This window comes from Tachypleus tridentatus, chromosome 10, assembly GCF_004210375.1.
Source record: "Tachypleus tridentatus isolate NWPU-2018 chromosome 10, ASM421037v1, whole genome shotgun sequence".
Taxonomy (NCBI): domain Eukaryota; kingdom Metazoa; phylum Arthropoda; class Merostomata; order Xiphosura; family Limulidae; genus Tachypleus; species Tachypleus tridentatus.
The window spans coordinates 74,509,536-74,524,993 of record NC_134834.1 but is presented as its reverse complement, the minus strand read 5'-3'; the positions used below and the strand labels follow the sequence as shown (position 1 = coordinate 74,524,993).

General features: G+C 31.8%; 1 protein-coding gene across 1 annotated transcript in view; it reads right to left on the bottom strand.

Moving 5' to 3' along the window:
• Positions 1–2,933: 2,933 nt before the first annotated feature.
• LOC143229592 (DDB1- and CUL4-associated factor 5-like) overlaps positions 2,934–15,458 on the bottom strand; it is a 36,529-nt gene continuing 24,004 nt past the window's right edge. The window contains exons 7-10 of the mRNA XM_076462152.1: positions 14,947–15,019; positions 14,050–14,168; positions 9,317–9,508; positions 2,934–5,800 (exon numbers count right to left, since the gene is read on the bottom strand). Coding sequence (XP_076318267.1) covers positions 4,724–5,800; positions 9,317–9,508; positions 14,050–14,168; positions 14,947–15,019 — 1,461 coding nt within the window. The 3' untranslated portion in view covers positions 2,934–4,723. The remainder of the gene's footprint in view (positions 5,801–9,316; positions 9,509–14,049; positions 14,169–14,946; positions 15,020–15,458) is intronic.

The window sequence follows — 15,458 nt, the reverse complement described above, 5'->3', positions numbered from 1 at the left end:
GGCAGAAGTATACTGGCCTCTAACCTTTCGAATTTTGTCCCATACGACTTTGGAACTGTTGGTAAAAGAAATGCTAGAGATGTAGTTAATCCAAGATTCCTTCTGGTTTTGACGTCTGACCTGCAGAACATGTACACGGGCCTGTTGAAATACAATGCGGTTTAAAAGTGTGGGATATCTACAAAAGGTATCCCTATTCCGTTTTTGTGCTTTTCGTGTCATGTGGCAAGTAATATTCCACAAAGGACAAGAATACTGTGGGAAACGTGTAGAGGTTTTAGGAATATACTGAGTAGCTGTCTGAACAATACAGTCATCTATTGATGGGCTACACACAATGGCTGGATCAAGTTCTGAGAGAGTGGTGAAAGAAGGCCAGTTAGCCTGGTCCAACTTCCACTGAGACACGCGGGTCGGATGGCATCGACCACGGTCAGTCTCTCCCAAAATTATAGGAAACTTATTACTGCCCCGTGATTACTGTCGACTCTTCAGTAAAAGTAGGTTAAAAGTAAAGGTAAGTTGACAGAAAGATCTACAGCAGTAAAAGATTGACTAGGCACATGAAAGTAACTGTAAGAACCAGTACTGAAAAGAGACAGGTTGTGGTCCAAGAGCATATGCTCTATAGCACGACCCCTACCATCAGTACTATAACCCCCCCCCCAATGAGATTATGTCCATTAAAATCCCCAATAGTAAAAAAAAAAGGGGATAGTAACTCCTCAATGAGGGCATCAAGGTCTGACTTGATTATAGACCTCTTCAGGAGGCAGGTAGAGAGAACAAATAATGATGGTATGACCCAACAAAACATGGATGGCTACAGCCTCCAAGGGTGTATCAAGTGACAAGAACAGAGTGGGCACACGCTGATCAAGCAGCAATACCACTCCACCATGCACTCATCCATCACATGACCTGTCGTTTCTATACAAGGAAAATTGCCGAAGGGTGACTGTATTAACAGGTTTCAGAAACGTTTCCTGGAAGGAGATGCACACGGGATGGTAAGAAGCAATCAAAATCCTTAATGCCATCTAAATTTGATCGAAAACCTTGACAGTTACACCAGATCAGAGTGGCCATTGTTATTTATGTGGAAGAAAATGTGGCAGGGAAATCTGTTTGCAACGTTTGTTTCTTTATTGGACGAAGATCTATCAACCTCCATGGATTCTACCCTGGGTCAGGTCGGCTGTTCTCTGTATATAGACAGAGATTTCAATGACTAAGGGCGTGAACGAATGGTTGATTTACTTTTCAGGACTGCAGAAGAGACTGGACCCGAGGAAACATTTGATCCTGAAGGAAGTGAAATTGGGCAGTCACTGGAAGAAGTGGTAAGGACGGAGATGGAAGTAGACATAGATGAGTCAACTTTTTAATTATGGAGGGCACAATATTCTTAAGCTGTTTTACAAACGACTCTGTTGGAGGCACGAAACGATCTGTCTGCACTCCTATGGTAATGAAATGGAGTACAGCAGCATAGGTCTGAGATAGAGTTGAAGACAATTTCCGATCCTCTGAGTAAGTTACAATATTAACAGTATTTAATCATTGTACCTCTTTTTCTTCTACCCATTTAGGGCAAGAAATAGTGTACGGGGGTGTAGGCCACTACAGTTAACACACAGTGTGGTTTCACATTGCACTTGTAAGCATCGTGGCCTTTACCACTACAACATGCACATACCAAAGAACCATGGAGTGATGTTTTTGAGTGATCAAACTGCTAACACTGGAAACATACGAGAGTGTTAGGAATGTAAGGCTGTAACTTACAGTTCAGATAATCTGCTTTCACTGTGGCAGGAGCACAAGGTGATGTAAACTTTAATATCAGAACATTGGTAGAGTCCATAATTCTGTCTTTATGGGTGAAAATTCAGCATATCATAGTAATGCCTTGGCTGGAGAAACCAGTGAGGATTTCCGACTCAGGAATGTTCATTAAATCCCCTCTCAACTATAACTCCTCTAGAATAATTCAAAGTAGCATGAGGAGTAACCCCAATGGGTATATCCCTAATGGATTTTGATTTCAAGAGAAGTTTGGTATGCTGTAGTGAAGATGTTTGCACCGAATTGTCTACAGAGCACAATTTCTTTACTAACTTTGGAGAGCCAGCAAGTCCCTCTAATCCCTTCTGAATGAAAAATAGAGACATCTGCCCTAAAAATTTCTCAGACAAGGAATGAAGAATGAGAAATTGAGGTGTAGAATCTGACTATAATATTGACTGTATGACAGAGTCGTCCATGCATTGTCGTTTTCCAATGGTGTTTCTTTTTCAGTTTCTTCATTTTTATTTTGTTAGAAAGAGGGGTTTCCATAACAAAGAAGCTACATTTCTGTGCCCACTGACCCAACTAACCATGGAGCCCTACAAGGGGATGTACTACAGTGCTAAACAAGGCTGCCCATCTACTGGAATTCAAGGCCAAAGTAGCATGTTAGGGTTGGATCCCTGAACTACCAGGATCTTCTCCTCCTCATCACAGATCACCACGCACAGCAAACACATGGGTGGATGTTTAGATCCCAGAAGTGGTAAACTAAAAGAAGAGAACCTTCCCTGGGAGGTGCCCTCATTATGTATAGGAATTTTTGCATGTGACATATATTATTGAGCATGTATTGCACAAGTCCCACCTGTTCTCAAAATACGTAGAAGATTCTTCAGTGTAAGAATCAACAATGTTACCAAGCAAACTTTGATAAATGTTCTAGAATCTGATTCATACAAAAAAAAACAGTATCCACTAATCTGCAAAAGCCAGGTTTGGCCACATGCTTGAACTACAGTTAAAGCATTTTTAAGGCACAAATAAGTAATAATAAGTGTCAGATTTCAAAGCCTTTTAATCTGGAAGAATCTATAGTCACTCCTATGATTTCAACCTTACAATTTGTAAAAGAATAACACAAACTATTTTTTTCCAAATTATTTATTGTATAAAAATATTTACAATAACTATATACTTACCAGTCCTATCTATAGAACTGGTCATTCAATGGCCTAAAGAAGTCAGACAAGTAAACAGACATCTCAAGAATAATATGCTTACAGATATCAAAATATTCAATACTGTTATAAACAAGAATGAAAATTATATTTCTTACAAAAACATAAACTGATATTTAATAAAACAGTTTAAAGTACATAGAAAGAACTGAAAATCTTAATATTGTTTTAGATGAATGTTTTTGTACTTTATTCATATTGTTGTCCACTGAAACTCAATACTGTGGTAATGCCTTTGAAAAAAAATGTCAAATTACTGAGGCAATTGGAGTACTGAATTCTGTTAAATATTCAAATATACCACAAAGAAACACAAAAATATGTACAATCCATAAATTCCATCTTTGTCACTTCTTTACAACCACACGCATTTTATAACCAACATAATGTTAGAAAATTCCTTTCAGTTTGTTTTCATAAACTATCTTAAAAGTACATTTAGGTTTTATACAAACTTAATACACTTCACCTGCATAAAAAAATTTGAATCTCAAAAAGGCAAACAGAATTATAAACATGTCATTAATTTACTTCAATATTTTACTTCTTTATTCCATATTCTACAAACTAACTGTACACATTATTAATAGTTATGTGGATATGATAACTGATAAAAAACAAATGAAGGAAGGAATTAAACACTACTAATTGAATCACTAATAATGTCTAATATATTGTGACTAACAACTTATTATTTTGTAAATTAAAAATTTACAAGAAGTTTATGGCAAACCTACCAGTCATACGTGCTGTTATCACCTTTGCCAGACTCCACCTACACATACACGTGTACGTTTATACATTTCGACGAACATCAACATCCACTTGCATTTAGTTAAAAAGAACAGCATTAATAACAGAAATAAACACAACTGTTCTTTTCATCACAATCCAAAACTTTAGATATTTATACAATTCACAAGAAATGTAATCAACATGGCCAGGATTTACATATAATGTTACAACTGAACAGTTTTTTTATTTTGTTTGTGTCCACATTACTAGGTTTACGAAAAACCACAACTCAAACATTAGATCCTTGTAAATAACTAAAATGTGCTTTTATTAGTACTACCAGACTTAAGGCACATGTTTAACTCAAACATGCCTTTATCTACTTTATCAAAATTAAAACGCATGAAAAAATTTGTATTTTTATCCACGCTTCTAGGGTAATATTTCAATATGTTCTTATCCATATGGTTAGGCTTGACACCACTCACAATTTCAATGTGCTTTCACCCACACTAAAAACTGACATGAGCAGAAAGTTCAAATGCTATTAACATGAAAATAAAATGTTTTGAAAAAAAGAGTAAACCACGTTTCTTGAAGAAAAACATAGGAAACATTAAGAATGATGAAAATAATGTGTGCACAAATAGAAAGGATTGAAAATTTTAACATTATTGTACATTACTAATGTGACTACTGGAAAAGTTGCAACTTCAATGAATTGCAGTAATTCTCACAAACTTAAAAAATCATAATGGAGAATTCTAAGATAATTTTCTGCAGAAAATAATATAGAATACACAAGGCTTGAACTGAAAGATCTGGACAAAACAAATGATGAACAATGTTTTTGATAAATTACATCACAAAATTAAAGGATAAATTATGTATAACATGTACAAATTCAAACAAGTTATTAAAAACCTTCTCAGGAAAAGAATTTAATGTATTAAAAATTACTCTCCATTTTCATCTTCCTGGCTCTGTCTGGAGCGATATTTCCTGGAAAGGTGAGCCTTTTGATGAATCCTTTTAAAAGCTACAGATTGTTGCAAATCACAGTTTGTGGACTCTTGGTTACTGGGACTCTTGCCATGTTCTTGAAGGGGCATTTCTGCTAACAGTGTATTATTCTGAAAACAGCACAGTGATGAGTTTGTCTTGGATGAAGACATTTCTAAACAATATTTAGACGAACATCCTGAAGTTTCCATATCAGAAACTAATTTAGACACAGATGGTTCTTCGGAAAATTTATTTTCTGAAACACTACAACTACTAACTACGCAATTATTCTGCATTGAATAAGATGTCTGTGGTAAAACATTTCTAACTTCAATTGCCCTAAGATTCTCACTATAAACTGGCTGTTGAATGGAACCATTAAATGTGTTGTTAGATAAACTGCCATTATTTGGGATTCTTCCTTCTTCTGAATCAGAACTGGAAACACTATCTGACAAGTCTTGAAGAATTCTGGCCCTTTTCTTTCTCAGTATCTTTCTGTTATCACTCTTACCTGATAATTTCTGTTCATCCTGCAGATCGGAGTCACGAGCCCTACAAGTTCTGATAAAATTCTGCTGGGATTTCAAAACATTACTTGCAGTGGAGAGTTTCTCATCTTCCTTTATCTTTCTAGCCATTTTTGTTGTTCTTCTTAAGGAAGACCTAGCAGTTTGCAAGATCTGCCTGTGCCGTTTTCTAGCTATCAATTCAGAAATAGGATCAGATACAGCATCAAAGTCTTTACTTTTTTGTTCCTCCTTATCATCATCCAAGAGGATTTGATTACCTTTTATTCTACTGGCCAATGTACTAAGATAAAAGTTATTGTGAGGACTAAAGCTTCCATCCCTTTTATGGCTCTTCTGCTTTTCCTCATCTGAGGAGGATGACAAAGATGATGATAATGAACCAGAACTTTCAAAGTTTAACACATTGGACTGGTCTTCCAAACCAGCAGGTAACAATTCTATGTTTGTGAGCTGGTCATTAGATTCTGATGAGCAACTTTCAATATCTTGTTGAACCTGTAATGATTCAGAAAGTCACTATTCACCAAGTGAAGGTTGAAAATGTTAAACAATTTGAATAGACAATGGTTATTAAAGTGTAGGACCATTTTGTAAGTGTATCTCAATTATAGATGAGTAACTAAGACTATATATTTTTCCAAAAACAACCAGTCAAATTTATTAGGTGCAAACTAATAAATACTAATGTTTGTGTTGCTGAAGCATTTCAAATATACAAAGCTTAGTTCCCATCAGAGCACATATGTCCATAAAAAAAATTATTTTATGTACAATTGAAAGCAAATCTTAAATGGAAAGTTACGTGTCCTCAAAACTCTACATGTGGATTCCTCAGTTGAACAGTGATACTTACAATAAAATGGGGTCAGATCACATCTAACATATCACTCTGGGACTGAAAAAGAGAATTAGATACCATTCTCAGCAGGATTTGTGAAACATATGTTCTGGCATTAAACATATTGTATCAAGAGCATCACATTTTAAAATATAAAAACATGCAGTATTTACAATTGCTATACTGTGTCATTAACCTGTGTGTGCTCTGACTGGCTGAACTGTTGACTCTATTATTACTTCAGTAGAAATACAATAAAGAAAATATTAGGATACAAATCTACCACAGGAGGATTATTAACATGAAAAGTTGAAATCCTTCTATTTACTAATGAATAAAAAATCTACTCTAACCCAACAATTATGGTCCAAAACGTTTTTCACAATAAACCTCAATATTATGAAATCCTATCATGAATGATCAAAAATTCACAATTCAAAATGAGCCTGGCCTGGCCAAGCGTGTTAAGGCATTCGACTCGTAATCCGAGGGTCGCGGGTTCGAATCCCGGTCACACCAAACATGCTCGCCCTTTTAGCCATGGGGGCATTATAATGTGATGGTCAATCCCACTACTCATTGGTAAAAGATTGGTCCAAGAGTTAGCAAGGGGTGGTGATGACTAGCTGCCTTCCCTCTAGTCTGACACTGCTAAATAAGGACGGCTTGCACAGATAGCCCTCGAGTAGCTTTGCATGAAATTTTAATCCAAATGTAGCAAAAGGATAAAAAGAAAATTGGAGAAGTATGTCTGCCATTCCTTTATACAACTATAAATACAATTCTCATAAATATATTGCAAATATTTACTAAGCAGTTTAAAAAATGTCTTGGTTACACTAGTACGAGTTTCTTTTTTTCACAATAACTCATGAATTAGATTCTAAGCTTAATTTTCAAAAAAAATAGCATTTTCTAACTTCAATAAATAATACAAATTTTTTTGTAGAAAATGAGTTATTTATATTCTAAATTAAATATATGTTTACCATGTTTTCAAAATACTCATAATGGTTGTTTGCACAATGCTCTTTTATCAACTGTTTCACTTCTTATAAAAAGCCTTTTGCATTGTACATTTGAAAAGAATGAAGTAATTTCATGGAGATACCATTAAAGTACCATTTCCAAAATTATCATAAACTATACTAATGTATAGGATCAAAATACTGAACAACAATGTGAAAGCAAAAAGCAAACTTTTAAGAATAAACAAATAAATAAAACACAACCTAAACAGTTAAAAAAAAACAGTTGTATAGAAATACAGATTACCTGTCACCATTCTAAACAATAATCTAACTGGTCATTTACAACTGATACTGAAACAAACAATGTCTTAGCTTTATTACTCAAAACTAATTACCTAGATATGTCTAACTAAAAATTCAAATATTTCAAAGTTAATGTTTGCTCTTAAGCTTTCAGAGTTTTGTGTCTTAATACAATAATAATAGTTAAACATCTAAATAACACACAATATGCTGAAGAAATAATTACTGTACTTACCTGATGAACTTTAAGTTGTGATAAGAAAATAAACTTTCTATATGGGTTTTTTTTTTCAATTTCATTATTGAAAGTTTTCTATTACTGCTACATGAATGAAGTTTAATGAGAACCACGAAAAGAAATCAAAATTTACAAACACTAGCTCCTAATCTCACACATATTCTCATACCTTTGTTGGTAAGTATCAACTATGTTAAAAAAACAGAAAACTTATTACACTAAATTATCAACACTCTAAGTGCCAGCTTTACCACTGCAACTAGCCTGTGACCCATCACATAACTATAAATACTATAAATGCCAAACTAGTTTATCTTCATGGTAAACAATACAAATATGTAGTATCTAAAACAAGAATTTTTAATAAAGCATTTATATTAAAAATCTGTCTGTGAATTTCTGATGCCCTTAATAAGTCAATCCAAAGGGATGGTGATTTTCATAAGAATAAGTAGTTTCATCTTAGAATTTTCATATTTCATTTGTATAACCTCTAGAACCTTTTAAATGGATATAAAGTTTTTCTGGCATGAAAGTTTACATTTTATCTGTTATTTTCCCTACTCAACAATTAACTGTAGTTAATCTAACAATATATAATAAAATTTAGAAAATTATGAAATGAGCATCTTTATTATTTTTTAATGATTATATATCTTACCACATAACCAATCTTATTACCTTCAGGAGTTCATTTATTTTTTCCACATATATTTTAGTTAATTTTATAGTTTCATTATCTGGCTTACAAAACATTTTGTTTTTCATGTCTGAAGAGTAGCACATCACACTGGGAACATTAGCAGGTTTCTACTCCCCTACATACAGGGGCAGATCAGGTTTGGACAGGTACAACTGCAGGTATCTAAGCCTTAATATTTTTTTTCTTTCTCTGTCTTTGTTGACATAAAAGTTAATTTACCTTTCAAATATGCATTTTGAAATATAAAAATTACACAAACCACTGAAACAGATTAACCAAAACCTAATTATTTACAAGTTAACTGGTTTTCTAATTAAGATATTAAAGGTAAAAATGTTCCATTAAATGCTTGAACATTAACTTGTATATCTATACAAATATCTATCATTTATCAGCTTCAATTTAATAGGACCATTAAAAGTTTCAAACTGAAAATAAACTCCTTCTATTGGTTCTGAACTTGTTTGTCAAACAAGAATATATGGTTTTGAAAACAGCTTTTAAAGTTAAGGATAGATGTATAGGGCTTCTATCATAGGTTGAAAACATTTACTGCTATCTTACTAAAGAGAGCAGGGTTAAGAAGTTGAAACTATACACTAGACTTTGGAATTATTTATAGATTTTGTCCATGAGAAATCAAACAGTGTAGCTGCTATAATACTGAAGTTATAAAAGTTAAAATAGAAAAAAATTCAGAACAAGACACGTCATGTGACACAGAGATGATCAAGATCTTTTTAAAGTTTCATCTTTTTTTGAAATTAAGAAAGTGAAACTTAAACAATTAGAAACTTAAATAATGGTTTACTTGAATATATTTGTCCATAACTTTAGAGATTTAGCAGCAAGTTTTTAATTAAGAAAAATGAACATTTACCTTTTACACCTATATTAAATAGAAAAATATGCAAACAAACACATTTTTCATATTTTTGAATTATAATCTTTGACTCACCAATGAATCAAAGAAAGCAATCATGAGTGGGTCCTCCTTTACTGAGTGATGGCTGTAGTCATGTGTCATGAACTGTCCACTCTCAAGGGCTAGATTGTTATAATCTTCACGAGAGTAAACCTTCCGAAATTCGGTATTTCCGCTTCTATTCAAACTTCCTGACCAGTCAGGAAGTGGAAACATACCCCACAACTAGAATAAAAAAATTTTTAATACTGAACAATTCATAGTGTCATGTTGATAACAAATTTGAGCAAATGTTGTAATGCACACACATATTAATTCACCATTCCTAGAATTTCAACAAATACTGCTTAGCATTTCATTTACTATGTACTTGTGATCAATATATCTTTTGACAAAAACTCACTTCTGAAAGCTACTCAATCAAAACTATCCTTTCTTTTCAACAAATCACTCAAATTAATAAATTTTTTATCTGATTGAAAATAATAAAATCCAGTTAGTAGCCATCAGATAGATTATAAAATCATGTCAATATACATTATTTCATTCTTGGAATAATCTACTCTGACTAACTTCATGTGCATATTCCTCTGGGTCTTTTAGAACCATCTTCTCCAAAAAAATATACCATACATGTACAACATAAGTTCATTATATTTGTCAATATCAGAAATTTGCAAATTCTTTTTCCATGCAATGTTTAACATGGTCATTTTCAGTTGTTCTTAAAATTTACACCTGGGGTAAAGAGCATCATGCAAGGTGGTAGCTTTACATGACATATAATTGAAATCATATAACCACCAATTACATAATCATTCTCTTAAAAACACCTTATGTACCATCCAGTGTTGGTTTACCACACAAAGCTTTTTTTTAAAACATCCATTAATTATTACAAAATCATGGAAAAGTGCAATCACTTATACCTTAATTTTTGTGCAAAGTTAAACAACAATGCAGATAAAGGTTTGGACAACATTAATAATGAAAAAAATATGAAATAATTTCAAAATCTATTTTCAATAAAAAAATAAAGCATTTAAAATGTTTTATAACTGATTACATTGAAGCACTGTAAAAAATGTTTTATAAATTTGATTACATTGAAGCATTGTTAAAAATATTTTATTAATACGATTACATTGAAGCACTGTTAAAAATGTTTTTAAGCAATAATTTTTAATCTTAATGTTTACCATACATGATTTTAGTCCTTTATTACTTGTTATAGTCACAAACAATGATTAAAGCAGTTTACAATATTTAAACTAATGTACTCTCACTCAGAAAGCTATAAATCATTAGTCACAATCAGTTCTATAAATAAGTGTCTTAACAAGAATCACATTTACCTGAAAAACTTAATCCTTTCAGTTTGTAACCAAGGTGTCCATGAGGGTAACTATGCATATGTTTACAACATTTTTCAGGTTATTAGTAAACATTACAAATGCTTTTGGACACAAAATATCCAGTTTTAAATTAGGTATTAAGATATTATAATTAACCCTTTCCCTACAGATCATGGATCAAAGGCCATGTCATCGAGATTGTCGACTTTCATTCAAAATTTTATTGAACAACTATTCTAAAAATTTATGTCAATAACTTTGGAATCCATTTGTAGATTATAATTCAAACTTCAATATTATATGCGAGTTTATTTCTTAATTTAAAAGTAAATATTAAAAGAACACATCTAAGTATAGATTTTAGTGAGTCATGTATATGTTGAAAGCAGCACTGTTTATAAGTAGATATTTATGTCAAAATAACAAGTCTATAATTTCGTAGAAATTAAGAGCTCAAATTACTAATATTGACAAGCTAGAATATAAAATAAGAACCTCATATCTTTTTATTTTGCTGAAATATAGCTATGTACTGCATCAAACACAGTGACCCAATCCAACTCTTTCCATTTTTGATAACAATCCTTCATATACGTTAATTTCAATACATGGCATGAGAATAACCAAACAGCTTAGAATGTCCCTAGAGTGGTTTTCTCACTCATTTTAATACGTGAAAACGCCACCACGTTCTTTCAATCCAAAATTTCAAGGAGGTAGGTTATGTCTTTTGTCTGCTCAGAGTTTCATATTTTCTTTTAAATCTAAATACACCTTAGTTAATAAACTTAATAAATTATAGTGGAATTTTAAGGTATCAGTATAGTTATTTATAATTTTTTATAAAAATATAAAACCTATAAGATAATTTCTTTAATATCCTTCATGTGCAAAATTTTAAAAGGCTTAACAACCTGTGTCCAGCAGCAATGGACTTCAAAGGTTGTTGTTAGAAAAGATAATCGTTTGATTTATTTCTGTATTTATTGTTCTATACCTTAAGAAAAACAAGTTAAATAATTTATTTTTAAATAATAATACTCTATTTTAGATATAAATTATTTATATACTTATTTTTTGTATACAGTGCTGGCCAAAATCTTAAAACCAATGAATATAAAGAAAAAATATGCATTTTACATTCTTAGACTCGACCACTTATTTGGGTAGAGCTTCAAAAGATGAAAATAAGAAAAAGGAAAATAAAATAAAAACTTTTTTAGCATTTACTAGGGAAAATGTGAACACATTGAAATCAGTTTAAACACTAGCTGGTCAAAAGTTTAAGACCATACTGAAATGAAGCGTTAATCGGTAAACATGTAACAAAATTTAGTCATTTGTGTTTAAGCCTCTGCATTGTCAACATCTCCCACTGACATCTCTTGTATTACATTGGGTAAAAACACGGCAAAGGCTAAAAAACTGACAGAGTTTCAACGTGGCAGAATTGTCGAGCCTCAAAAGCAAAGTCTCTCTCAATGTGCTATCGCTGGTGAGATTGGGCTTAGTAAAATTATATAATTGAATATATTATAAAATTATATATTCAAACATCTAACACCGCCCTCTACATTCCGACACTCAGTTACACAACCCCTTTCAAACATGTGGTCAGCTTCCGATCAGTTACCTCTTTCTTTGTGAACCTGACGATGACCGAAGAAGGTCGAAACGTTGTTCGCTCTTCTATGTAAAATATTTTCTCAACCCAAATGAGCCGTTTTTGCATATATATTTCTCAACAAGTGGGTTTCTCGACATCGCTGAGAGCTTTAGGTTATACAGGGGTGTCAAACAGTAGCTGGCTACATTGGCATGTTCGAGAGAGCATCCTTATTGACTGAAGGCCCTCGCTCATGTGAAAATGACTGGATCTTCCAACATGTTTGCCCAAACTAGACCCCATTAAAAATGTTTGGGGGTGGATGGCAAGGGAAGTCTATAGAAATGGATGTCAATTCCAAACAGTGCATGATCTTCATGAAGCCATCATCACCACTTAGAATAACATTCCAGCCAGCCTTCTGCAAATGCTTATATCGACCATGCCAAAGCGAATGTTTGCAGTTATTTGCAATGACACCCATGCATTTCCTACCCTGTTTAGGACTTCTTTTTGGTATGGTCTTAAACTTTTGACCAGCTAGTATTTAGGCTAATTTCACAGTGTTCATTTTCCCTATTAAATGCTAAAAAAGTTTATCTTTATTTTCCCTTTTGTTATTTTCATCTTTTGAAGCTCTACTCAAATAAGTGGTTAAGTCTAACAATGCAAAATGCATATTTTTTCTTTACGTTCATTAACCTTAAGATTTTGGCCAGCAGTGTATATAATGTGTATACTACAAAATACTAGTCCACTAAAACACAGCCAAAACAGGGAATACTAAAGGTCAGTTTTATATTACTGGAAACGTAACAAGAGTGCACATGCATCTCGTCAATGCAAGTTATGTGATGTTAGCTAGGCATGAATGGAAGATTAATATAATAATAATAATATATAGCATCATGAGACTTAAGCTAATTAGACTAAACATTTCTATTTTAATGTTATAATAAGTAGTCATTCTAGTACAAAAAAGCATAACTTATATTTATTTTTCTTTAATGATGGTTAAAAGGTTGATCACATGACAGACCTCACATAGTTGAGGTATAGAAAATAACATACAATATAAAGTCTTACTGAAAACAAACATCTGAAATGTATTTATGAGATTTTTATAGAATATGCAAATATTTGAGATTTATGAGACAGAGAACAGTTTTTTAATCATAGCATGAAATCACTTTGCATTTGGACTAGTAAAAAAACGGACTCAATATTTTCACAAACACATCTTTAGTAAAATATTTTCACAAACACATCTTTATTAAAATATTTTCACAGACACATCTTTATTAAAATATTTTCATTAAAAAATCTGATCTTCTGAATACAAAAAACTTGTAATCTCTACTAAAAGTCTATCAAATGTTGTGAATATACATGTGCTATATCAAAAGTTATGGAGCAAATACTTAACATGATAAAATGTGTAGATGAACTCATGTATATTACATTGAGCCCATAGTGAAAGGGTTTTTGTAACTAAATGATTTAAACTTGTTCTTTTCTTAGTTTCAACTGCCTTATAAAACAAAACATATTTTTTGAAATATCTTTTTACTACTGATTACTAAATTAAAAACGTTGTTCTTTTTTTAGTTTTAACTGCCTTATAAAACAAAACATATTTTTTGAAATATCTTTTTACTACTGATTACTAAATTAAAAACGTTGTTCTTTTCTTACTTTCAACTGCCTTATTAAACAAAACATACTTTTTGAATTATCTTCCTACTACTGATTACTAAAAAACATTCTCACAATTTCCCAAGTAACCAACTTTATGGTTAAATTACCTTGATTACTTTCTCAACTCCAGATGATACTACCAGTGACCTCATGGTGTTGTAGCGTACCTGGTTTACAATTGACCTGTGACCTCGAAGTACCATATGAGCCTTATTATTCCACAGACCTAAAGCAGAATGATACATATTTCCAATAAATATTGATCTGTTTTTCTCCATTATCTCGTATATTATCCATTTATGTATCTACAAACAACATTACGCTTGTTCCAACAAACCAGCTATGTCTGTTCAGTTAATAAACAGAATACAGGTTTAAAATGAGAAAAATGCAACAAATGCTCAGAAACAAACACATATCCTCATATATAAGGCACGGATATTTTCTCTTTCCTCTCTTAATAACAATAAAAATTAAACATTATTAACACATCTAGGATTAAAGAGGTTTCATTAGTATTGTATTTCTATTAAGTTGCCATGTTTCTAGCACAAACAGTGCTTGCTACTATAAAAAAAAGTAGAATTGTTTTGCTAAAGGAAAACATTTGGCAGAATTAACTGAAAAATTATATGGTTCTATTTTGTAAATTTAATAATGAAGATTAACAATACTTATACAATTACGGATGAATTATTACATTAAATATAACTGTCACATGTTAAATAATATAGCACCATATGATTCAAAACGTAAATGTTTGAACACAATATTTCCTAATTTTGTATGACTTCTTTGCACCATGAAACACTTGTAAAGTACAAGTCCAAACTCTTGATTCTTTTAATTATTACTTCACCATAAAAAAATTTTAAATACAAAGTTATATTTTAGCATTGTTCATACATGCAACACAGAAATCATTCTTGTGTTTATCCTGTTATTGTGTATTCACAATTATACTACATGGGTATCTTACACACAAGAGAATTTAAAGACCTTACTTTTGTTATGACCTGTGCTATCAGGTACTTTCCATACATATAATCTGAAGTCATCAGACCCAGAGAGAACATACTGTAAGAAATCAATAATTACAATATGAAAGTTACTTTGCTCTTACCCTTGGTTTGAAAAGTTTGGGAAACTAACATTTTTCTTAGCTACAATATCTTTTTCACGTTTTTTTACTCTATAGTTCATAGCACTTAAAAAACAAGATATTAAAATATTAAAACAAACAACAAAAAAGGCTTAATGCCTTAACTCAAACACAATTTCCTGTAATTTTTTTGTAAAATAATTCTTTTTTCTTGAGCAATCAGTACTTACGTAATCTACGTAGGAACTGGAAAAATGGTATTTTGTCACATACACAGTTCAAGTGAATTAATGAGTAGATAAAGGAAAAGATTAATATCATTGCTCAGAAAATTAAAATTAGTATTTTGAAATACACATACAATGAAAGTTGAAGTTCTTGTTTAATAATATGTAAAAACTGAATAATAATAAC